General features: G+C 41.2%; 1 protein-coding gene across 1 annotated transcript; it reads right to left on the bottom strand.

Moving 5' to 3' along the window:
• Positions 1-1,657: 1,657 nt before the first annotated feature.
• bcap31 (B cell receptor associated protein 31) lies at positions 1,658-27,534 on the bottom strand. Its single transcript, XM_026154091.1, has 8 exons — positions 27,386-27,534; positions 23,844-23,943; positions 21,521-21,621; positions 20,474-20,618; positions 11,563-11,698; positions 3,255-3,381; positions 3,025-3,125; positions 1,658-2,538 (listed from the first exon to the last, which is right to left on the bottom strand). Exons 2-8 carry the CDS (start codon positions 23,933-23,935, stop codon positions 2,512-2,514), a joined length of 729 nt encoding a protein of 242 aa, XP_026009876.1. The 5' UTR covers positions 23,936-23,943; positions 27,386-27,534; the 3' UTR covers positions 1,658-2,511.

Raw genomic sequence — 27,534 nt, 5'->3', positions numbered from 1 at the left:
TCAATCAGATGATATTTAACGAAACACACCAGATCTTCAACCAGCAGGACATCAGATTTTCTTTCAAATCCTCTGCTGTACTGCATGCACTGTGGCCATGAAAGCAGCAGGTCTGTTGATCATTATAAATATTCACTGAGGCCTGAACGGCTCAAACACAGTCTGAACTTCCAGGAAGCAGCTGACAAGAAATACTGGATAATCTATGGAGAAAGCTGAGCCAGCGGGACGGTGGGAAGGCTCGGCCGTGCGGCTCAAACCAGTTTCTAATGCCAAACGCCCATTTAGACCAACAGCTGCCTTTTTAAGTGTGAAGAGGAGGTGAAGATGCGACACCAAGTTTAGCCACGAGAAAGAAAAAGAATCGACACAAAGTTTGATCTGAATATAATCGTCCTGATGAAGGGCTGTCGGAGTTTCTGTCAGTTTATTGAAGGTTGTGACTGAAACAGAACAAACACATGCAGCAGATCTTAAACCACTGATTGAGGTGGTAACGCTTCAACTTACAGGGTCTGCTTCCAGATCACTTCCAGGAAACATTCCTCAAATTTTATTTGCTTCTGAAAAACCTCCGACTCCTTTAGAATCAGAATGAGAAAGTTTTGACGTTTTCCATTTTACTAAGATCCTGAATTTGATTTTTTCCATTGGGAGAAACAATTTATTCTATTTTTTTACAGGAAAGATAGAGTGAAACGTTTCACTGCATCAAAAAACCCACGAGTGATTCTATGTTAATGATATTAAAGTATACGGCCATAAAGTTCAAATTCTTCTTCAAATGGAGGAAAAAAAAAAAAAAAGTTAGCCTCACTCATAAAATAGACGACAGAAGCTTTCATAAGAAATTAAAGAACATTTTGTTCATTGTGGGTTTAACAGAAGAAAAAAAAAATTACTGTAAAAAGAAAAACTCCAGATAAATTGTAGGTGATTAAATAAAACACTTTCATCCATCACCACGAACAGTTTGTTTTACATATTAATATTTAGGGGATCGCTCCTTAACCCATGTCAACAGAGCGGTCACAATATGGTTGAATTCAAACAGAAAATATTTTTCCTTCTGTGACGTCACTCAGACACGCAGCCTTTGAGATTTGGAGACTAAACGCACTTTAATTGCGGTTAAAGGAGAAAAGGCTTCAAAATAGTCCAAGTGGAAATGTGGCAAAATGAGATGAAAGAACAAAATAATGCATTAAAATATCAAAAATGTGATTTTAAAAAGTGCCATTAATTGCAGAATAAACCTCACGAGAATTAAAACGCAAAAACAAAACCCGAGTAAAGTCGTGAAGTGATGCTCGTACATGAGAACGATCAGAAATCGACCCACAGCCAAACGGTAAACTGAGGTGAAAGCTGCGTCCACTTTCCCCCAACAAAAGCCAAGAAACCAGAAGTTCCACATAAACAAGAAAAATGATGATTAAACCTTTTCAGAAAAAAACCTGCTCGTGTTTTTAAAGAGGGATAAGGTGGCGACTCTGATCCATCCTCAAAGATAAACGCACTTTTTCCTTCAAGCAAAGAAAAAAAAATGGTTTCATGATCAGCTGATCATCAGCCCTCCTCCTATCACTAATTTCCTTTTTTTTAAGCCTATAAAAACCTGACATATCAAACCCTTTTGCACCACACGGGGTCTTACTGTTGTTGAAATCATCCATGTTTATTGTGACACGTCATTAAAGACACAACAAAAATCTGATCACACCACACAAGCAGAACAGACACGGGTGCCTTTTCTTTTCTTTTCTTTTCTTAACATTTTGTAATGAATAACCGAAAGTGGAGCATCAAACAGCTCCAAAATTTAAAGTGTGTGTTCAGCACACGGCTAACAGTGACGAAGAGTTCAGGCAGAGTTCAGGCAAACCAGAAGAAGAAACCAGGGGAGACGCCGGAGTCTTGTTTTGCTCGTAATAAGTGATCTTTGCTGCAGTTCCAAACATTCATATTCACAAGAGTCTCGATGGAAATTACAGTTTAAGAAAGAAGGAAATCTGACGGCACAGCCATCCTTTGGACTTTTTTAAGCATGTTTTAAACCAGAATGTGCAGAGAGGACTAAATGCTTTTATTTTGGAATGAAGATGATCTTTTCCTGCAGGGAACAGGATTCATTGTTTGGATTTACTTTGCTCCAAAAATGTTAATCAGGGAATGTCCTCAGAAGAAAACAGTTTATGGAAAGTGAAGGAAAAGGTCAGCTGTTTAAAGGACAACAGAACCCCAAAGCTGGCCTTTAAACAGCAAAGTGGACAGAAGAGAGAAAAACAGAAACACTTCAGAGGTGTAAACAGTGACACAGGAAGTCTGACAGTAAACCGACATTCTTATGTTGGAGCTCAGACAGTCTGATTAACCAATCGCAGCCATCGGTGATGTCAGCTGGCCCAAAAGTCGGTGACATCACATCGCGGAGGTGGAAGCAGAGGCAGCAGACAGTTTACTGAGGACGGTGATGAAGATGAAAGAAGCCGGGAACCGTCGATGTCCTCCTCAGTCTGATTTCTTGTCGCTCTTCGCCTGCGGATAAAATACATAAAAACAGCTGATCGCCATGACAACATGCAGCCAAACCATGTCATGAGCTGCTGTAACTGTAACTGATCTCACACACACGCTAAATATCGCTGTGCCCTCCGCTCAGTGTATCCTGGATAATCCTCGTTTTCAGACCAACGTTAAAGAAAAGAGGACTAAGTATTTTATTTATGGCCTCCAGTGAGTGACTGAGCTCATCAACTCATCAGTAAATGTTTACAGAGGTCAGCGCGAAGGGCCATCTCTCCCATTAACCTCTACAGGACCAGAAACCTCTCTTTTGCAACCTCAGGTATCGCCCCCTGGTGGATAATAGAAGTGAATGCATGTTTAAGCAATGACTCTAAACGAGGGCCGTCAGGGGGCTCTGTGCCTTGGTTCCTGCATGCTTTTGCCTCTTTTTTAAATTCTTGTTTTGGAGATTTTAGTGTGTGTGTGTGTGTGTGTGTGTGTGTGTGTGTGTGTTACCAGGAGTTTGCTGTGCTCTTCCAGCAGTCTGTCGTACTCCACCGTCAGGTTCGCGGACTGTTTCTTCATGGCACGAACGTCGTTGTCCGACTTCTGCAGAGCTGTGAAACAAACAGATTTCTCATTTTCACTCAGATCTCATCTTCTCTGTCTCAGTCTTCCTCCTTTAACTTCTTCTCCTCCTCATCTCTTGTGGATTTTACCTACTGACTGCGTTTCCTCCACCTTACCTTTCTTGGTGGCTTCCAGCTCCTCCTTCAGGCTCTTCACCTCCTCCTTCAGAGTCTTGTTCTCCTCCTGTGGTCCTGGTCCTTTCTTCCCAGCCTCCGGCAGCTCAAGACCAGCCTCACGCAGTTTCTAGAAAAACAAACAATATTTTTAAAAAAAGGAGCCCTTTAACATCTGCCAGATGTTTGCCATTTAAATTCTGGTGCAGATCTGAAGGTCTCCAGAGAGCTGAAAGAAGCCTAATGCATATTTGAAATCTTTCCGTTTGACACAGATAACTCCAAACTTTTGACCCAGTTTGAGTCCAGAGAACCGTTACAGCAACACACCGGCTGTGCACCACTGCTTTATACCACAACTGTGCTCATTGGTCCATACCTGACCTTTTCATTCATCAGGAGCTCGGTCATGGCTGAAGGTTTTGGCAGTGACACATATTTTGTGTTTCCTACTTCGCAGCCTGCATTTAAGGGCTGACCACAGATTCTTGACCACTTTAAAAACTTCTGAAATGCTGACTAACGGAGATTTTGGGAGAACAAGTGAATTTGGAGTTCGTTAGAAAGTGGCGCTTGACTCTTATGAGCCAGACGTTGACTTAATTTAACACTGCCAACAAAAAACAAAACAAATAACAGCAGCTGAAATCTTAACGACCCGTCTGCAGCAAACTGCATTTCCTCCAAACTAGGGGTGGGCGGTATAAACCATATATGGTAGAAACGATATAAATTTGGCCAACGGTAGAGATTTTGACTATACCGCTCTACCATGAGTTGATGGTGTCATCAAGCTGCGGCGGATAAAAACAACATCATCTGCAAATCATGCCGGCGACAGTAATAGCAAAGAGGCAAAGCAGTTCTGGAATACGGGGAAAGCAAAAACTGCGCTTCCTCCACATCCGTACCATTGATTCATTAATGCTGAATTTTCTCGCAGCTGCTCTATTCCCATGTTGTTGCAGTATATGAATGACTAACCTCGTATTGTGGATGAATAATCTCAGTTGTTCTCCTGACTGAAGTTTGGTCCGTGTACAGCATCCTGCTATGCGATTGCATTTGTCCTTGACCACCAGAGACCCTCACGTTAACTTTTATCGCGTGGGAAAAAGTTAGCGTTCATCCTTCAGCTTCACTGTGCTAATGTTATGCTAACGTAGCTGTGTTGCTAGCAATCACGTAGCACATCATTATATACCAGCTAGTACAACTTCAGTAACCCTGCAAACGTCACTGCCGTTTAGTTTTCTGTCTTCATTTATGTTGGAAGTGACAGCAGAGCTGTACGTTTTAATTTTTTTCAGAAATCTCTCAGTCAGAACATGCTATATCATGTTTAGGTGGAAACTAGCGAGCTAACTTCCTGCTAACTTCTAACTCTGTTAAATTTAATAAATTCTGTTTTCACGGATGCCTGGGTGTTAAACTTCATAGTTACACCTGGTAAAACAGCAACGCTGATCATTTTATTAAAGATGAAAGAATTTAGACCGTTTTTAACTCTCAGTGATGCCGCAGAGTTCGTTTGACTTTGGGACCTGAAGCGGACGGAGTTTTGGATTACTCCACAAGCCTCCTGACTATGGTAGCCGTAACGCTCCGGCAATCCATCAAGCGGTGCGCCTTCATAGCTTACCAAAGTTGTACTAAATATTTTTTGATAGATTTCTGTGCACCGTGTACTACATAAAATCGGTTCGAGGTCAGTAAGCACAACCAGATTCCTACATAAGGCACACTGTCGATTTTTGAGAAAATTAAAGGATTTTAAGTGTGCCTTGTAGTGTGGAAAATACGTTATACAGAAGAAAAGAATATATTGCGATATATATCGTTACTGCATATGCTTCAAATTATACCGTGATATGGATTTTAGGCCATATCGCCCAGCTCTACTCCAAACTACTCAAGAACAATAATTCATGCAGGGTGACGTGAGGAAAATCAGCGTTCGTGCTCGTTTAAACATTTTCAAATTTGATTCACGCTGCATTATGAAACCATCACTGTGTGTGTGTGTGACCAAAGTGGTGGTGACATCTTCAGTTTCCATTTCTGCTGAGGAAGGAACTGGAGTCATGAGGATTACTGGATTTATTTCATTTCATAATTCATTCGATCAGTTTTGTAATTTCTTTTTTTTTTTTTTTTTAAAGCAGACTGTGGAAAATCTTCCTGTGACTCGCTGTAAGCTGGAAACAGACAGAACCTAATTGAGAAATATTCAGAGCATCAATAAGTTTGTCAGACCGACGCATTGGCGTGTTCGCTCAGTGTGACGGAGTTAAACAGCTGCTGAGCTTTAGTCCTTTAACTGACGAGGCCATAAACCCTGGTTTCACTGCTCTGAACTGAACCCGATGGCACGATGTCATCAGACCGACGCACCAAAGATCACAGAGCAGCGAGCGGTCGAGTCACAAACCATAAATTTACAGTAAAAGTGAAACACGAGCAGCTTTTTTAAAATGTAGAAACAGATGTAAAAATAAAAAGGCAAGCATTATAGGAGGTTAACAAGGTTATTACAGTGAACTAAACTAGCTGTGACAAAACATTTTAGTTTTAAAAATACACTTTTGAAAAAATTCCAACTGTATCATTATTATTGTTATTATTATAATTATTGTAGGGTCTTGACCTTACAGTATAAAGCGCTTTGAGACAACTGATTTGATGCTATTATAAATCTAATTGAACTGATTTATTTTGTGCCCTTCAATTAAATTAATTTCCTCTCTTGTAATTTTGCTAGTAAGTATTTTTGAGTCATTGACATGACACAGCTTGAGTAAGTTTAGGGTCAAACAGTGCTGTATCTGTCCAGCAGAGCTTTATGTCACAACACCACTGTAAGGAAATACAGTGTTTTCCAGAAGTCTTGAGCCACCTCCCCATTTCTTTATAATCTGCTTCAAAGGAGACAGACGATCTTGTAATATTTTAAAGTGCTATTAGGCAAAGCTCTCCTGGCTTTCTCAAGACCTTTCACATTATGGTCTCAGGAAATTGGCTTTTTTCATTCATTTGTGTCCTTACAATGAATAAATAAATATCAATGTGAAAACCGGAAAAAAGTAGAGGACAAAATAAGAAGCGACAAACCTAAAAGACACTGAACTATACAGAGCAGATGGAGAGGAGCTGGAAGTCTTAAAGAAACAGAAAAAAACCCGCCTCATCTGAAACTGTCTCAGTAGATGGACGCTTTCAGGAAGCTGTTCTTAGGAAAGGGGAAACCAGGAGAGAAGGGAGAGGTACTCCAAATTACACAAGCACTGAACTGAGAGTCAGCAAAAACACATCTTATGGAGTAAGGAGTCACATTTTACATTTTTGCTCATCAATATGTACAGAGGAGAGGGGTGCAACAGTGAGCGTCTGCAAGTCTCTGAATGGCAAATCTTCATTTTTCAGCCTCACAACGATCCCAAACAAAGCACAGGGATATTAAAAAAAAACACACAACACCATCAGGCAGGGACTGGCCTCCCCAGAGCCTGAACTTCAACATTATTGAAGCAGTGTGGGATCACTCTGACAGCGAACACAGCAGCAGGCACCAGCGCCCAAAGAAGCGCTTTGAATGTTTTTCGGGGCGGCTGTGACACATCGACAGCTACATGTATTGGCAGCTAATCAGCTTGTTGCTTATTCTTTCACTCACTGCCTGTGGGAACAGCCCTTTCTCTCCTGTATTCGGGTACAGCACATTAACATTGAGGCTGCTGGCAGGAGTGTGCTACAGCCCTCCTCTGTGTCTCTGTGCCAGGCTTTGCCCTCATAGATTATCTCTACAAGAATGTGACCTCCTGCAGCTCCTCTCAGCTCAGGACTCCCTCTAAAAAATTCTATCAGTGGGAAAGGATAAAAGCTTTTAATCTGCTGCTGCAAACAAAAGCAGGAATGCAACGCTCTGAGGACTTTTGGCAATTTCTTCCTCTCGTGTTTGATAAACACCGACCTTGAACTCTTTGCTGAGTTAATTCTTTGTCTACACCAAACCAAAGACAAAATAACTCAAAATAGGTTTCTTTTTTTAAAGAAAATCCTGCCTGCTTCATGGACCCACAGGGGAAAAAAAAGATCTTACAGAGCAAATAAATGATCTCAGATCTGCAATTTCGACATTAGTTAGTAGTTAGAAGTCCCTCTGCGTAATTACATGGAGCAGAGCAGGTGCCCAGGATCATCTTACTGGCCTTCACTCACACACACACACACACACACACACACACACACACACACACACACACACACACACACACACACACACACACACACACACACACACACACACACACACACACACACACACACACACACACACACACACACACACACACACACACACACACTCTTGTTTTGATATCTTAGTGAGGACATCTCATTGATTCTTTCCTTAGTCGCTTACCCTAACCACCAACCTAAACCTAACCCTTAGCCTGACCTACCTAACCATAACCTAATTGTAACCCTGTCACTAAAGCCACATTGAGTTTCAAAAATGCCGGGCACTTTTGTCCTCATAAGTGAACGTTGGTCCCCACAAGTAACGCAACATTACAGTTTTCAGTCCTCACAAAGACATCTAAACAGGCACACACACACACCTCCCTCAGTGTAAACTGTGACCTGTGTTTGCAGTAAAGTGACTCCACCCTGACAAATCAGTGAGTGCTGCACGACCACTTGCGTCTTCCTGTAACTCCACGTGTACGTTTGACCTTTGGGGCTGCACACACACACACACACACACACACACACACACACACTCACACACACACACGCTGGGTCTTAAGAGAAGACTCCTTGGAGCAAAACATCCTAACAAAAAAAAAAGAAAAAAAGAAGAAAAAAAAGACGATCACAGCTCGTTATGAAATCTGAGAATCTCCTGTGGCCTACTCAAACCTGTGAACACATGAGCATAACATCAAGTTTTTACTTATTAGTGTTGTCACCGATTCATTTAAACTTTTTTGTATTACTGACTCTTAGATGAGTTTAAGATTTAAAAAAAAAAAGGCCAGAATCAAAGTATAACATATCATTTTTAAATATCACTGCTGTCTTATTGTTTTTAACATTATAAATGACTTCCCTAAGCCCATTACAACAGTACACTTTGGAAATGAAAATGAGATGAATTAGTTTTCACTCCGACGAGCATCTGACACTTTCTGATCACAGTCACTGAGAAAGAAGGCATAAAAGACAAAAGACGGGACCACTTCAACATCAACACTCTGACTGCAATTAGCAGAAGGGAGGCTTACAGCTGCTTGTGTCAATCACAGCAGTTTCACCACTTCCAACATGACGGTTTATTTAAAACAAACAAACAAACAGACAGAGTTATGAAAGAAGAAACCTGTCCCCTTTGGCCAAAACTGCGTCTGCAGCACTTCTCTGTTTCTGCTGTAAAGCTGGACACTTTAATATAGGGCTGTATGGGGAGGACTGACTTACTTCTACAGCCTGCCTCGAGTGGTTATTTACGGAACTGCAGTCATTGCCATAAAGAACATTTATGCTCAATGAGGGCAATTCTCAGCCCACGTCATATATTTAAAAACTCAATAATTTACATTGGAATACTTTTTAAAAAAATCTTAAAATATGCATTTTCTCTTATTTTACTATTACCTATTGCACAGCTGCCAGAAAGCTGAACTTTGCCTCTCTGGTTGATGAGATCAATCAGCGTGTTGTTGGGAAACATTCAAGGGAGTTTATAAAATCCTTGTTGAGTCACTGAGAAAAATCCCCGCTGCCGCCAAATATTCCTGAAATGTCGAACGTGTAAACACATTCATGGAAACCAAACCCAGAGCTGAAGTGGGGTTTGATGAAATAACGTCAGGACCCTTTACCACAGTTTACACACTGCCAAAGTTTCAACCTCGGGAACGTTGCTTTGGATGGACAGTTTGTCCGTTCCTCACCTTGGGACACGGTCAATGAAACAATGTCAAACATGGATTGTGTGTGTGCGTGCGTGCGTGCGTGCGGGGGGGAATACGAAGCACAACACAGTATAAGCGCGAACAGCACCTGATAAACTCTTATTATCAATCATTGAGGTTTCTGCCAGAAAACCTATTAGAACCGGCTACTGTGATAGCGAACCAGGATGGGATTCAATTTAATAATGCACAAAGTGAGCTAGCACCCCTATCTGTCCAGAACTAACAAACTCCTGTCTAAACCTAACCCTGCACCACTCCACTATTTCAAAACTCAGATTTAGTCTTTCAAAGACTTTTCAAGAATTAAAACGATGTGAATATACCACTTTAACCAGACAGCTGGTTTACCCTTTGCTTTAAATGCTTAACAGCTACAACTTTAACTTGGTTACATCTTATTAAACTAACACGAGTCAAATTCAATGTTAGTGATTAACATTTTTTGTTATTAGTCAGCTCTACTGTGTATCATCATGACTCAAGCAGGACACTCAGTGAGTGGCACATTTCTCTTTAACAAACAACATCTACAGCGTCTGTGCTGCAGACCTACTACATGCTAGTTAATCTGCAAGTGAAGCTGCAGTGAGCAGCTAACTCAGGGGTGGGGGAAGTCCAGGCCTCAAGGTTTTAGATCTCACCCCAGGTCAACACACCAGAATCAAATGATTAGTTCATTACCAGGCTTCTGGAGAACTTCAAGACATGTTGAGGAGGTCATTTAGCCATTTAAATCAGCTGTGTTGGATCAAGGACACATCTAAAACCTGCAGGACATCAGAACTTGAGGCCTGGAGTCCCCGCACCCCTGCACTAACTGAACAGTAGAAGGGACCACAGTTACTGTTAGCTGAGCACCCTCTAGTGTTCCTGTCTTGTAACTACATCTCAAACTAAACGTGTGATCAGAAATAAACATCTGATAGAAAAGAGACACTGCAAAAATGCTAAAAACATTTTCAGGGTCAACATTTCTGTCTTAGCAGCAGTTTTAGCAAAGACTTCGATAACCTCAGCTGTTCTGGGGTCGGGGCACAGAGCCTTCCAGCTTGTCCTGGGCCACCTCTGGCTGAACACGCCTAAAATGCCTCACTTAGTAGGCATCCTTGTCAGGTGACCAAGGAGCAGCAGATCTACTCTGAGCTCTTTACACTTTCTCTAGAGAGGAAACTGAAAGCCAGCAGCTGATGTTTTACTGAGAGAACCTGTATCCCGGGGCGATCGTGGCTCAAGAGTTGGGAGTTCGCCTTGTAATGTTACATCCACTGAGGTTGTGGCCCAAGAGGCCTAAGGACACACTAGCAGGAAATAAATCCCATAATGCCTGCAGGGATACGTGTTGCCTTATTGTGAAGCAGGAAGGAGAAAACAAAAAATTCAGGGCTCATTTCTGAGATTTACAGCACAAAATCTGCCATGTTGGTGCAGAAAAGCAAAGAGATTTGGTGCCTTGTACAAATCGGCGTGGTGACTCAAACTGAACTCTGAATGTGCTGAATCAATTTCCAGATGAAGGATGACCGACCGAAAAGCAGCGCACATTTCGGTGCTTTTTTTCCATGAGCTGTGATACACTTTAGATTCTAGCCAATCATTTTACGTTTCCGAGGATAGTAGGCGGGCCCAGGTACGTACGTTCTTTTAGAGCAGAGCTACAGATTAAAAACGCCCAAGGCGAAGCGGTCAAAGTCTGGCTGTATTTCATAGCAAAAGATGCAAACTCAGCAGCAACAAGTGCTTTAAGCTGATACTGTGATACTGTCAAAGGAGGTAACACCTCGAATCTGATGAAACACCTGGCGACGGTGTAATTTACGTTGAGTAGGCTAACCACGTTATTACATTAATGCATGTAAGGTGAACTAGCAAACACCGTAGTTACATGCGGCTGTCTTCTTGTTTGATGGCAGATGCTCCCTTCACCCTGGCCAAAAAGGCTAAAATGACCAAAGAAAAAGTGGAAAACAGTTAAACATGAGAGGTTTTTGGACAAAGTTTGTGTTTTTTCCATTGTTTAAGCACTGCTTCCAGCCAAGAGTGATACCATATATGCCCCATAGCTGCAGAAAAGGCTAACATTGTTATCTTTTTACAAAAAAACCAGCTGAACATGAGAGGTTTTTGGACCAATTTTGTGTTCTCCATTCTTTAAGTACCGGTTTGAGCACAGTTTGAGCACCGGCACCGTTTCAAAAGTACCGGTTTGGCACCGGTATCGGATAAAACCTAAACGATACCCATCCCTACGGCAGTGTGACCCATGACCTCTGACGACTGGTTTTCTACCAGCAGAACTTGAAAAGCTCAAAACTCTGTGTGCGTGTTTTTTTCACCTCTTGCAACATCTCGTTGTCCTCCATGTATTTCTTGGCGGCATTGCTGGCGCCCTCCGCCTGCTTCTTGAAGGCTTCGTTGGAGGCCATGAGTGAAGCCTGCTGGGAGAGCAGAGTGGCCAGGCGACGCAGCAACCTGCAACAGACAAAACATCAGTGTGTGATCACACTAAACAGACTGCTTATCAGCCTCCTTTAATTTGATAAACGTTTCAGCATCACCTGAAACTCATCAGTAAACATCCTGGAGAGTGGGCAGTACCCACAGGAGAACCATTAAATATCTTCGAAATGAACGAGCTTTGAATTTTGTGAATTCCAGCCATCGAGTATCCAAAACTAGTGATCTGTTTTACAAAACATCTACCACAAGATATTCCTGGTAAAGAGGGGCAGCAGATTCCAGGGGTTCATTTATATTTTCCACAGAAAAATTACATAAATGTTGAATTACTTAAAAACAGAGTTGCCTAGTATATCTGCAGGTATCTTTTAAAGAGGAATAGTAAACCATGCATGAGGTCATCTGACCGCAGCTTCTGAACAGAAGCAACAACGCAGTAAAGAGATTTTGAAATCATCAGATCAGGATCACCATGTTCCCAGTAAAGAGGTCCGGGATTATGACATCACAAAGTCAGGAGTCGCTTCACGCATGGATACATGTATAGTAACACACTGTGACCCCTGACATTTCCCCGCGTGCTGTGTGAGGCGTTCGTGCTGTGTGTGGCGTCGACAGGCGGTGATGTAATTGTAGCTCACTGTGGGTGGAGGGCGGGTGGGTACACTGAATATCTGCCCCCATTCATGTAAGTTGTGGGAGAGAATCACTGAGCTGCAGCTTTGGATTAAAGGAGTAGTCCAGAGTTTATTCTGAGCGGGCTGGAAAGTTTCAGAGCACTTCTGCCAACATAGTTATCAGACAGAAAAATAAAATGAAAGTATGAACCGTGCGTTTCCTCTCAGCTCACATCAGACTCCAGACTCTGAGACTTTTGATGTGAAAAGATCCCCACCTGCTCCATCTTTGGTTGTGGACAAAATGACACGTATTGAGATGCTTTTAGTGCACATACAGTAGGTTAACAAGCAGACAGTTTAGCATTTGATTTTAATTGAAATAGTATTTTCTACTTTTGCTTTTAATTCATTTTTTTTAAGTCTTCACAACAGTTTGCCTAGTTTCAGTGTTTTTGTTATGAATAACCTATTTGAATGAAACATTAAACACAGGAATGTAAAATCAGGCTTCTCCTGCAGAGATGAGTAACAGGACGCTGAAATTTGAAGCTGACTTCACTCTGTAAAAAACCTGCAGATGTGAAGCTTGCTGGGGGTAAATTTACCACCTCGGTGAGCAGTTACCTCGTGGCTGCTGGTTCCCCATCATGTGAGGCTGAAGCCATGTGCCAGTTGTAAATATCTCATTGGTGATGCATTCAGGAACATTCTGACAAACAGCAGAAACCAGCAGGTTCTGTCTGTGCAGTTTGACTCACACTCAACCTGCAGCTATTTTCAGGGTGTAAAACTTCCCCAGCAACACACAGCGCTGACAAAATGTCAAATACACACTGACCAGTTTCTGTGAGCTGCAAAAGTGACCCAATACACATTCACTCTGATCGATTATGCCCAAAAAACAGTCTCACTATTATTTAGGGCTGCCACAAACGATTATTTTGATAGTCGACTAGTCACTGATTATTTTTGCGATTAGTTGACTAATCAGATCATCATCCACTGGACGTAAAACTACAGCTTATTGCACCAGCAGCATCTGCTCTTATATAACTATCATTAGCTTACAGCTTTAAGCTTTTAAGGTGCTAACTAAAAATAAAGACAAGATGATAGTTTATTAAATTTTAATGAAATTTGCAGATTGTTTCGGTGAAGTTTAATAAACTCTTTGCTATCTAAAATATAACAGGACAACGGAGTATATTCTCCAGCATCTCACACTTCTGATAATCAGCTGTCTGCTTGACGTTTATTCAGCTGTGTAAAAACTATAACTAAAAAAAAAAAAAAAAGCCAAACAACAACATTTTTAAGTTATCTAAGTGACTCATATATTTAACCTGAGTAGCGAAAGACAGCGGTGGGTTTGAAAACGATTTGCCGGGAGTCCGGTGTTCTCACCGCGCTAGTGACCTAGCCCCTGGCTCGCTATCGAGCTAGTGGGTAACAGAGTCTCCGAAAACGTCGGAGCGCTTTTGAAAATATGTGGTGTCCTGATAAACTGAGCCGATATTTGAGGTTTACACAGCTACATTCTCGCCTGAAAATATGTTGAACGTTTATTTTGTGACCCAGAAAGAATAATAAGAGTAATATTAAAACTAACTAGCTGCCGCCATTGTTGGAAACTAAGCTGGGCCGCGCTATGAATTCTGGGACACAGCTGCTTCTTCTTCTTCGGGGTTTAACGGCAGCTGGCATCCTTGTACATGCAGTGCTGCCATCTTCTGTTTCAGTCCGTTATTACACTCTTAAATCCTGCTACTTATTCCTGCGTCTTTTGTGATCTTACAAAGCTTCAAACGACGCGTCGACTATTAAATCAGTCATCGACGATTTTGATAGTCGATGTAATCGTGACTAGTCGACAAATCGTGGCAGCCCTAGTGCTAACTAAAAATAAAGACAAGATGGTAGTAGGGCTGGGCCATATTATACCGTTCACGGTAATACCGGTATAATGTTAGGCAACGATAGGAAAATGAAATATCGCGATAGAATATGAGTAAAACGCGCATGCGCAGTGCCTTTGTTTTCATACGCACATGGCTGATTGTTGAGTGAAACAGATGAACCAGAATTGGTTTGTAAAAATGGTGCAACTTCAGTGATGTGGAACTGGTTTGGTGTTTGTCCTTCAGATACACGACAAAGCACATTTTTTTTGCAGAACATGCAAGCGGCCGTCGTTATTGTCGGACTAAGATGCTCTTAAATCTGGGAGTAATCTGGGTCCTAAACTCCGTATCGTTCAGGTCAAACAACACTGCAGCATCACTGAGCGTTAAAAACTGTCTAAATTCTTTCATCTTTAATAAAACGATCAGCATTGCTGCTTTACCAGGTGTAACTATGAAGTTTAACTTCCAGGCATCCATGAAAACAAAATTTATTACATTTAACGGAGTTAGAAGTTAGCAGGAAGCTAGCGGAAGTTAGCTCGCTAGTTTCGCTAGTTACCTAAGCATGATATAGCATGTTCTGACTGAGAGATTTCTGAAAAAAATCAAACGTACAGCTCTGCTATCACTTCCAACATAAATGAAGACAGGAAACTAAACAGCAGTGACGTTTGTAAGGTTACTGAAGTTGGGCTAGCTGGTATATAATGATGTGCTACGTGATCGCTAGCGACACAGCTATGTTAGCATAACATAAACAGTGAAGCTGGAGGACGAACACTAACACTTTTCCACTTATAAAAGTTAACGTTAAGGTTCCTGATAGTTAGAGACAAATGCAATCGCATGGCAGGATGCTGTAAACGGACCAAACTTCAGTCAGGAGAACAACTGAGATAATCCATCCACAATATGAGGTTAGTCATTAATATACTGCAACAACATGGGAATAGAGCAGCTGCCAGAGAATTCAACATTAATGAATCAATGGTACAGAAGTGGAGGAAGCAAGAAGAATGAGTTGAATAAAGTTTGATTTATCTGACTGCTTTGTTTCGCTTAATGTGCCTTATAATCCCGTGCACCTTATGGTCCGAAAAATGCGTACTGCACACTGCAGTTTAATGTTGCAAAGCACCTCTTTTTAACTTCAGTGGATATTATACATGGTTATGCTCAGGATATGTCAGCCCATTTCTACTGGAAATGCCTTTTGGTTAAACTTTCAGCAAGGAATTTGCATTTTCACTGTTACATTTTTATAAAGCTTTAATGTACATAAAAACCAGCTTCTTGTTTAAGTGAAAATAAATGAAAGGTTGTCTTTTTGCGCTAGTAATGTTGTGGAGTTGTATTTTGTCTCGCATCAATTATATCGTCAGTTATATGTCAGTGCGCCCCAGGGTGGCTGTGGCTACAATGTAGCTTGCCATCACCAGTGTGTGAATGTGTGTGTGAATGGGTGGATGACTGGATATGTAAAGCGCTTTGGGGTCCTTAGGGACTAGTAAAGCACTATATAAATACAGGCCATTTACCATTTATATCGTTATCGCAAATTTTCAAATATATATCGTGATAAATATTTTTGGCCATATCGCCCTGCTCTAGATGGTAGTTTATTAAATTTTAATTAAATGTGCAGATTGTTTCGGTGGAGTTTAATAAACTCAGCCGATTTACTCAGGAACAAATAAAATACTGAAAAAAAACAAAACAATAACACTTTTAAGTTATCTAAGTGACTTATATATATTTAACCTGAGTAGCGAAAGACGGCGGTGGGTTTGAAAATGATTTGCCGGGAGTCCGGTGTTCTCTAGCAGCTCTAGTGACCTAGTCCCCGGCTCGCTATCGAGCTAGTGGGTAACAGACGTCTCCGAAAACGTCGGAGCGCTTTTGAAAATATGTGGTGTCCTGATAAACTGAGCCGATATTTGAGGTTTACACAGCTACATTCTCGCCTGAAAATATGTTGAACGTTTATTTTGTGACCCAGAAAGAATAATAAGAGTAATATTAAAACTAACTAGCTGCCGCCATTGTTGGAAACTAAGCTGGGCCGCGCTATGAATTCTGGGACACAGCTGCTTCTTCTTCTTCGGGGTTTAACGGCAGCTGGCATCCTTGTACATGCAGTGCTGCCATCTTCTGTTTCAGTCCGTTATTACACTCTTAAATCCTGCTACTTATTCCTGCGTCTTTTGGGATCTTACCAAACTTCAAACGACACATCAACTATTAAATCATTCAGACGATTTTGATAATCACGACTAGTCGACTAATCGTGGCAGCCCTACTATTATTATTATTGTGCTAAATTTTGTAATTTCAGTTATTAATCTAACACACTGGGGCTTAATGATCTTTTAAATCCGAAGTATTTACAACAAGAATTTTCTTGACTTTTCAACAGAATTCAAATGAAATACAATTAACTGGGGACAGAACAGCTGAAGAGGAGCTGGAGAGGTCATCTGGTAGAGAATTACACTCAAAACTAGCAGGTGATTTAAACCACAAAGGCTGTCTGTGCAAGGGCAACAGTTGGTTTCTGACAGATTCATAGAGGAGATCTGAAAAGTAGCCAAATGGAGACCAACAGCCTGATCACATGGTGCTGAAAGGGGACCAAGGTGAGAGACTCAGCGGGACACATTCACTTAGACCAAAGAGTCTTTGTTTTGCTCAAGATTAATCACACTGGGTGACTCTGGGCATTTATGGTGAGGCAAATATGCACTACTGTAACAACGAGAGAACACAAAATTTGCCTGAAAAGCCACACCTAGAAGTATGTTCTCCTTATTGATCTGTGCTGCTGTGTTAGCATAAGTAAGGCTGAAAAATATGTTAACTGTTAATAACACCACAGCTCAGCGGATGGTGCAGAGTATTGTAAAGGTATTCGAACACGCAGGATGATACATTACTTCTTAAGTAGTTAATAAGCAATGTTTTACTTCTGCAAAGGCACCAAGTGATTGTTTTAGCAACATCACTGTTCATGGTTTAAAATTCCCTCACTGCTTTTTCCCCAGCCTTGAATGTTTACTATAACAACACGGAAAATGTCGAAAAAACAGTGCATTAGTCAGGAACAGCGGTGGATTATTCCACACATGTCGCTGGATGCCATATTTGTTGCAGCAGGAGGGTGTGTGTGTATAGCTAGGTTTAAGTTTGGTGTCTTTAGCGGTTTAATAGATACATCAGGTTGTAAGTCTGATTTATCTTCTGCAACACCACAGCAGCCTGTTTGGATCGGTGTGTAAACTGCTTCAAGGTGACCAAAAGTGGAGTAGTTTACACGAGGAATAAAAGAGATTTCTCCATCTCAAGTGTCTCTAGGAGGAGCGACTGTCTGTTCCAAATACGGCTGTCAGTTACTTCACAGGCCTGAAATAATCTGACCAGGCAGCTGCCAGAGCTTCAGCCTTTCCACAGTCTTCTTCTTGGCTCAGGCTGGAAATTCTTGAGCTGGAGTTCCCAATCACAGCGGCCTGGCAGCGGAGGGCACGGTCTAAACTTCCTCCTGGCATCTGCGTTATAGCAGCTGTCGCATCACATGCTACGCTGCCACAGTGAGTCACAGAGCAGCAGCTGCTGCACACCAAAAAGTACCCCAGAAGAGCAGCAACAAGAAGGACGTGCTGCTGCCCCCTGCAGGCGACCAGGGGGCACAGAACAACTCTGCAATCAAAACTATTGTCACTTAGACCCACCAGCTGTAGGTCAACCAAGATCCGTCAGGGTCACATGACCACTGACTGCTCAACTAAATATTTAGAAAGATTCAAAATAAAATCTCACACAACACTCACGAGAAGCCAGCTGACTGTAGCAGCAGCAACTCAAACTGAACCGTCAGCAAATAATTGTTATCAATAAAATACGCATGCAAATGTCATAAATTTCACCAACTGCTGCGTCGTAAGTAAGACCCTCTAAGGTTCAAGTAAAGCTGCAAAACTAATATAAATCTCTCAAATTATCTACAGGGTGTTGATTTGAGAGCTTGCTGTATTTTACCCTCCCGTAAAAAGACGTAGTCTTAGTGTAAGATCAGTGCATTCAGATCAGGCTTTTTATGCATTCAAATACTGTGAAAACTCAGGATTCAGACGGGCTGGTCTCCAAGTCACACTTTGTTTTGCAACTTTCTGATGAACACAGGAGACAAATTTCAGGTATTGACAATAACTGTGATACATACAAAAAGTAAATACTACTTCCAGCTGTTCCTTTTAGGGGTCACAGCAGATCATACACCTCCCTCCTCACCCTGTCCCAAATAAGACACGATATCAGAAATGATCTAAGACAATGGATCTGAGGATTTCACCTCAGGAATGGGTAATTTCAGTTTTTCCTGCTGTAAAAAGGGAAATCTATTTATAGATTTCGCCATCCTCACATACTGACTTCTTAAGTCAGTATGTGAGGATGGCGAATGAAACAAGCCTTCTTCTTTGATGGACTTCACTGGTAACTTTATGGATTTTCAACCCAACAACAAGCCGTCAGACTAGTAACAACATGCCATGTTGCTGAAGTCTGAGGTTAGTTGTACTCAGTCACGTCTGACTCTGAGTGGGTCAGCCAATCAGGCTGCTTCGCACCTGTGAGGTCTCTGTCCAATCTGGATGGGGATTTACACTGTACAGTGGAAACACACACTGACAGACACACACACGGTCAGCTGCTCATTCTTTCCGCCCGACTTTAAATTCCTCTGAGTTTAGATCAGTCGGCCTGTTGGGTCTATTCTGGTGCGACTGAGTATCCCACTGCAAGCTCGCTTTAGGACAGAAGTTCAGAGAGAAGTTCAGCTGCACGCTGGTCCTAACTCCCATATGTGGTCGTCTCCTCACTCCTCAGTGCACCGACGACCCTTTCGCTCTGTTTGCATGCTCCTGTGGAGGCTTCGACTGATTCAGCACTCCCAAGCAATCAGCCTTAATTAAGGGAAAGTCGGCTATAAAGTCGTCCCAACAATGATGAAGGCTTACTAATAACACTCTTACAGTGCAGCATCCACTCTGTGTCAAAAATGGAGGAAACTCAACAAGAGTCTGAGGAATCTTCATGGCATTAAATCTCTTAATTTGCAGTTCTTTTCGGAGTTTGTGGTGAATGATTTCACCGCTCACACAGCTGGAAACAATTTTACACTTCAGCTCCTGATTTTAATTGTGTTGAAACTGTTAGATTTAGGCATTAAAAACCACTAGTTTCACCCCCGTGCGACACTTAATTGGATAAATGGTTAACAGGATGGCGAAGGGGTGTAGAAAAAGTTACTGGTTTCACTGCTCTGGTTTCTTTTACAGCAGGATGACAGACTTTGGTGGAGAATGTGGACAACATACGTGCTACAGACACCAAAACTATTACTGCTGAATTACAACAGAGTCAAAGTCTGTAACACAAAAAGTGGCCATGTGTCCAACAACACAAACAGACTTCTGTATTGTGACAATTTTAGCACAGGATCAGGCAGCTCTTTGCCTCTTTTAAAACTTAGTGCGCTTATTTGCATTGTTTGTTTTATTTTGGATCTATTTTTGAAATATGTTTTAATTTAATTAATACTTTTTTAATGATCTAACAAAAAACAAGGAATAAGAAGACCGTGTCTTTAATTTTAAAAATTGCCGCAGTTCAGAAATGTTGCACCTTCTTTAAAAACCCTGAGCACAGCTGATCTTTTGTGATCTCTGAGTCTAAGCAGAGCTCGGCCTGGTTACTACCTGGATGGGACACTGCCTAGGAACTAGTTTACAGCACCTTATCTTACCCTTCCCTTTATAAAGAGACTCTTAAGTGGAAGTGGGAGGGCAAAGAAGATGAAACCACCTTTTTTGTGATTGAAATCGAAAAAAACTAAACAAAAAACCCACCGGAAAACCCACAGAGCTCAGATCTGTAACGACAGCCCATGGAGGAGAGTCGGTCTGGCTATAATGACACACAAACAGAATTTAGACTCCATGAGGTCGAGTAGTCCAGATGCACGAGGCAGCATCATGTATCGTTCCCATCCTGATCCAGAAAGTTCGATCAGATATTAGTGGCGATGTGCCGATCTATGAAGCCGATCTGGTTCGACCGTTTAGGTCGTTCTCTGAGCAACTATCCGATTGCTAGCACAAAAGCTAACAGCTGTATCCTTGGTTTAAAGTCTTTCCAGTGAAGTGAGGCTACTGTGGCTGATCCTAAAACTTAAACAGCTTGAGGTGAGGGGTGTGTGTGTGTCTTACAGGCAGAGCAGCAGGGCGAAGCCAGCAATGTACTCGTTCCTCTGTGCTCTGAACAGCTTCATGTGGATGTGCTCGATGGCTGTCGGGTGGTTTGCCAGATCCACCTTCTCCGTCACACTGTACTTCCTCACCTCACGGAAAGCATCTGTACAGGAAACACACGGAAACGTCACCTTTCTGCATCTTTAATTCACAGTAAACTTATTTTGTAGCTGCACTGTAGCTCTGCTGCTTCCCTGCTGGCTGAGGTACAAAGTCGGTGCTTACTGGGAGCAAACACTGTCCTACCACACACGCACACAACAGAACTGATTTCTGGCACAGGTACTGAACTGTTAATGGTTGATGTTTTTAAAATCCGAACTTAAACAACTGCTTAAAATAATTATTATTAGTAGAAAACCTCTTGCTCTAAGTAAACTCTCTGTGAGGCCGTTGGCAGGAAAAACCTGGTTTATGTTAGAAGCTAGTTCAAATCACGATGTGTGGTAAACCTGGGCGGATAAATGTGGCTACTGAGCAGAGAAGTACTGGATATACTGTCACAATACAACATGTAATTACAGTTGTACTTCCTAAACAACATTTAAGCATATGAAAAAATAAAGCTGTCTTTCTGCACAACCAAATGAGTAGCTTCTATGTTTAGATGGAAACATCTCGAATCCCTGTGATCTGCGATCCCTGTGATCCAACTACGACAGATGTTATGTATCTGGGAAAATTTTGCAGTTACTTTGATGCTTTACAAAATCACAGACTGATGCCGAACTTTAATTTAGTTTTAAATGTTATAAAAGCCACACATTATTTCTGCCTAACACTCCTTTGATAAAGAGTTTGGCAACATTTCATCAGCTGGACTCTGAACACGCTGTTATTACAAAGTAAGGAACTGATGGTGCCGTTGTTTACCCGTGCTTCATCAAACTTGATTGAAATGGAGCTACAGCAGCGTCCTCCACAGACTGGAAGAATGCAGAATATCGACTACACTTTGGCTAAAGGCCACCTCCCAACCAATCAACAAAAGCACTGCAGACGTACCGATGAGCAGAAAGACGAGGATGGCGATGGCCACCATGAAGGCGGTGTTTCCATAGAGAGTGATGGCCTTTATGATGCGAGATTTGAAAATGCTGTTCCACCTAAAAAAACAACAACCAGGAGAATAAAACACAAATCAGTCGGCAACTTCAAGAAGTTCACTTTTATACATTTTTACATTATAGAGACATTAGAGTCACTTTTCTTTTCTTTGTTTATTTTTTAACTCTTTGTTTGGAGTAATCTGAATGAGTTTTTTGTTATTTTATGAAGCCATTATTTAATTTTTAAATGTTCTGTTGGACACTACTGGTTCTGCAGGACAGGAACTGAACTTCTGGGATAATTAAAATCCATCTTATCGCATCTTTTGGGAGCCAAAAGTGATCCTAGCACGCTTGAAGTGATGGAAAAAAAAAGGAAGAGAGCAGAAGAGAAAGGATGGACGAATGAATGGTGATCTTAATGTTTTACAACACAGCAACTAAGCCTGGAGCTCTAGCCCCCTCTAGGGGCCAAACAAAAACAGACATGAGCTCAACTGTGCAGTGACCTCTGCAGGAAGCTGGTTATTAAGAATATAGTTAGTACAGTTTTATATTTATTTTTATTTAGTTTATATTATATAGAATTTTTTTTAAAATTTGCTTTAGTTTGAGCCATTTTCTAGAGTCAGTTCTTAGTACTTTTAGAACTTTTAACAGTTTCAGTTTTGGGGTTTTTTTTCCATATGAGGGAGTGGGATACACCAAAGTTTCAGTCTGAATAACCACGTTGCTATTATATAAAATTGCACATTTTCATTTTACACAGTTTAAGTACAATTTCATTTTGTTTTATTTTTATTTTTGTTGTCTAAAAAACAAACAAAAAACATGTCGACACCTTGTTTTATTAAATTGTAATTATGGTTAGCAACAAAACTGTAAAGTAAGTTGAGTTGTTGTTTTCCTGCTTCCATCTGTGGAGTCATGAATCAAGAACAATGATATTGCGGTGTGAAACTGACTAAAAGGGACAACAATATTACTTATCCTTGTTGTTTCTGGGTTAATGTACCATCCAACAAACGCAACTGTTGCTCAAAGCCTACATAGGCAGAGGTCATGTTATTGCATTTATCCATGTTAGGTTACACCATTGCTACAAACAGTCAATCAGATAAAAATGATAAACTTTCTTTCACATATGAAAATAACAAAACAAAGGCTATTTTTAATTCTTGATATCTAGTCAGATAAAATAATTTAAAAACTCCTCTATGAGGTCTAGCACTAAAACTTCTCTACTTTTATTGACTTTTTTCTTTGTTGGATTTCAGCTCGTATCAGCGCTGTGCCGTGTGTGCAGAGTTAATCAGAGCTCATCATTCGGCAGTCAGGAGGTCTTTTAATGTGATCACAGTCACACAGAGCTGCTCTGTTTGAGGACAAACTGAACTCTGCTGCTTCCATCAGCGAGCTTCACGCTTCTCCAGCTAAAAATTAACGGCCAAAGCTTCCTCTCATGGAGCCAACAGCACACGGACACAATGTTGTAAATGCTTTGCATTGGCTGCTTTAAACCCAGATGGGCCAAGATTTATCTCGCCGTCTGTTTGTCGTGTGACAGTATCGAAAATCCATGATTGGGGAAGTTTTCAGCAAGGCAGAGAAAACATTCAATATCCAGAATTGTCTAATTGTCTGTAATTTTTCCCATGAAAGACACATCCATCAGCAGGGTTGTTAAAATGTCTGATTTCTATAGAGGTACTTTCTTGTGATTGTGATACTTTGTTTTGTTTTCAAGGTGTACTAAACTACAAAAGGATCGGTGTAGGGATGCATGCATCAAAACTGGTCCCCTACCAGCCCAAAAGCTCGGCAACAATGAGCCGACATTACTGGTTGTGTCATGTGCATCTGTGAAATCACCACAGCCTTATCACCTTTCCCTCTGTGTAAAGTGGCACTCTGAGCTCCAGCTGATACATCAACTCAAACGACGGCAAGCATAAACTCGGTGGAACAAAAAAGTGTCAACAGTTTGGAGATATTCCACACTGGTGCGCCAACACCTTGTTTGTATGTTTGCAAATGTTTTTATTGACTAAACTGCGGTCAAACCCAGCTGACTGACAGCTTAGACGATAATCTCTCTCATTTAAAAGTGAAATGGATTGAAAGTCATTTCTTTCCAGCTGCTAGTTTACTACAAACTACTGACCTTTCCAGGCAGTAGTTTGTACTGGCAGATATCTTAAGCCAAGGTAACGCTATCAGATTTGAGCTGGAAAAAGCCTGATGCCAAGACAGGTGTGTGTGAGTCAGGTGTTACCCACCTCTTGGGTGAGATGAAGGGAATGCAGAGCAGCAGAACTAAGAAGACCTCAGCGTAGAGGAAGGTGGCCACCGCAGTCCACTGCAGACTCATCCTGACTTCTGAACAGGAAACACAGCAGGTTCACATGTCAAAAACACCATCACATGGCACTTGATCATGACATCTACAGTTAATCGTTCTCAATAAGCAGAAGAACAGAATAACTACTTTATTGCCATTCACAACGTACAGCAGTTAGTGCACATTAGAACAAACTGTATGACTTTAATCCACCCAGTTATCAGACACTTTCATCCATCAGTGCTCTGGCTGCCTCTGGCTGATGTGCTGCTCTGATGTTTAACATATTCATTTCATCAGATTGAGAATTAACGTGATAACATACCAGTCACACAAACTACCCAACTGACCGAGGCAGGAACAGTGTGCTCCGTCACGTAAAACTCAGACCCTAACAAAACTTTAAATCCAACAGTTAAACTGAAAGTGGCAGTTTCACAGCACCTCTGCTTAGCACCTATTGCATTTTAGCTCCTCCTGGTTTGCAGCAGTACCGGCGAAAAGTGTGAAGCCAACCGTCTTTCTTTATAATTTACTAGGAAAATTGGAAATACTATAGATACAAAACACATGCAAACATAAGTATATTAAGGCAAAAAAAACCATTTGTATTAGCTTGAAAGTCAATATTTGCTGTAACTGCCTTTATTATTGAACACAGCCTAAACTCTAGTCAGCTTTCTTGTCATTCAGGTCTTCAGGAATGACTCAAGGAAATTCAAAGCTCTGTTCTGGATGTTAGCTGGTTTCTGGGAACAAACTTCCAGAAAGCCTCAGATCAGCTGAAACACTCAGTTTATTTAAATCCCGGTTGAAGACTCACCTGTTCTCAGCTGCATTTGAATAAAGCACCAAATCCACAGTGTTTTACTTTTAAGCTTAAATTTCAAAACTTACATTTAACTACTGATTTTATCTACTGTTCCTTCCTTTTTTTTCTCCATTTTAAATCATGCTTTTTATTTGTTTCTGTTTTTTAATGTCTCTGTAAAGCACTTTGAATCACCTTGCTGTTGAATTGCGCTATATAAATAAACTTGCCTTGCCGTTTGTTCCACGCTCTATAAAGATGATCTCAGACTTCAATAATGTTAAAGTTTGCTTTCCAGGGAGGCCAATCAGAATCCAAATCCCTTTATTGTCATTAAACATCAGACATTCAACAAATACAGAAGCAACTTCCTGTGAGCAGCATTTAGAATAGATCCATCCATCGCAAACACACAGAGACAGACAACCACTCGCACTCACATTCACACCTGTGAGTCAATCATTAAATTCAGAACAAATAACAATAGAAACAAATATAAAAATACAAACAACATAAATGCAAAACGTTTATACAGATGTGCAAGGGTGCTAATATGCATGTTGTTGTGTGTATGCGTTGTATGCATGAGAGAGGTGTGTGTTTTGAGGTGGGGCATGTGTGTATCTGTGCTCAGTATGATGGCTTGTGGAAAGAAACTGTTCCTGAGTCTGGATAGACCTGTAGCCTCACCCTGAGGGCGGCAGGCCAAACAGGTGAGACCCAGGAATGGGTGGAGTCTCTTGTGATTGCCTGTGTAGATGTCAGTAACTGACATCTATTTTATTTTTACTTTTAGATGCATTTTATTGTATTGATGGTGTGTTTGAGATCTTTGTCTTACTGAAAAATGAATCCAGTGGTGAACCACACACTGCTGGCTGAAACGCTCCAAACTATGACAGTCTCCACTGTGTCTAACAGCTGGCTGTAGACACTCACTGTTGTACTGCTCTCCCAACCTCCAGACAAAAAAAAATTCATATCTGGATCCATTGCTCCATAGGAGTTCTTGTGTAATCTGCCTCTGACCTTTCTCCCAGTTTCCCTTCCTGAAGAATGGCTTCTTGACAACCAGCCTTTCATTGAGACCATTTCTGAATTCACCTGGTAGACATACCGGTAGCTTTTTAGGCACGACACTTTGCCCAGTTTCCTCACATTTTTTTAAGGACACACTGCACCTTGTCATTTGATTTTTGGGGTTTCCTCTGTTTTCTTGTATTATTGTAGGGTCTGTATTTTACAATATAAAGCACCTTAAGGCAACAGTTTTTGTTATTTGGCACTATATAAATAAAATAAAACTGAACTGTCAGCCACGTGTAGCCACAACACTGGCTCATCCCTTGAATTAGGTGCCTTTTTATAATGAATAGTTCACAGGTTAGAAAGCCAAAATAAAATTATTTGAAAATGGAGCATGGACTGGACTGAAAATGAGTGAAAAGGCAGAACAAACATCCAAAGAAAAACATTTGAAAGATTGGAAAACTATTACTTTAACACCACTTTGAAAAAGTCTGACTCTTTGGAAACTAAAGAAAAAGAAGCGAGGAGTGGCTCAAGACTTTCACATAGTTCGGCATGAAATTTAAAAAAAGAAAAAATGTAAATGGGTAACTGTCATGTTGCTGATGTTGTGGAAGCCAGATTTTCACAGATCATACTTTATAAAAAATGTTACAACCCCATGAAAGTGGATTTTCAGTGTATGGCTTCTTTCAGCTAAGCTTAATGACATTTTTCTAAAAATGCACTCCTAATCCTGTTTTAAGATTAAATCTAATAAACTCATTTACTTCTTCCACAAAACTGAAAAGCAACACAGCCCACTTTAGAGCAACCCGATGGGTGGAGGCCGGAGGCTTCTCCTTATTCTGAGATTGACGTCTTTGTAGACGATCCCTGACAACAATAAGTGAAAAAGACAAAAGCTAAAACAAAATCTGAATAAAGCATTTGAGTGTTTTCTTTGGCTGTGTGCAGTGTGAGCACTCGTGAGGGGTTTGCTTTGCTTCAGATATGGCAGCTCAGAACAGCTGTGTCATTGCGGCTCCGCAAAAACTGCAGAAACACAGCGCAGCATCACGCCTCCTTACACATTAAAACACTGATAACGCCCCTCATCGATCCCACAACACTGTGCTCCCTGTTACAGCTCACTTCAGCCAACAAACCAACCCACAAAGATTCACTGGCAGTACATTTTACCAGCTGCGACACTCTCAGCTGTCTGACCTAAAAACTTTACTCTCCTACCAGCACTCATTTCACATCTTCCCAATTTTCAGACTCTCCAGTGAGCAGATAAATTTGCAGGTCTGTGTATCTGCTGGAACTAAAGTCCATAAAATGAACTATGTGCTGGGAAGTAATTACATTTGTTTTGTTTTTTTACATTAGCGAACTAGCATGCTAGCTAGTTTCCCCTTACTAGTTACGTTTTCTTTTAGAATTACCCAGGTTATTACTGAAGGTTCAGTCTATTTTCTGGAAAACCGAGCATTCTGTTTCAAATTCACATCTATTCCAAGCGCTTGTTTCCAAAAACAAGTCACTTATTTCGCGCCACTCGCTGAAGCTAACTGTTGGTTGCTGCTAGGAGCAGTTAGCCTCGGTAAGCTGGAAAGAATCGGGGTGCTGATTGTTAGTGAACAGGTGGGACTCACCTTAACAAGCACCGCACACAGGCTAGGAGATGCGTCCGCACTGCACTTCCAGGAACTTCAATTCTCCACTGACTCTGCTGTTAGCTGCTAGTTTAGCCTCCTGCTGTAAACACTTCCGGGTATTTTAGTGCCAGCTCATCTTGAAATAT

Source organism: Astatotilapia calliptera, chromosome 20 (assembly GCF_900246225.1).
Source record: "Astatotilapia calliptera chromosome 20, fAstCal1.2, whole genome shotgun sequence".
NCBI classification, from domain to species: domain Eukaryota; kingdom Metazoa; phylum Chordata; class Actinopteri; order Cichliformes; family Cichlidae; genus Astatotilapia; species Astatotilapia calliptera.
Note: the sequence above shows the minus strand (reverse complement) of the source record. Positions and strands in the feature narration are given on the sequence as shown.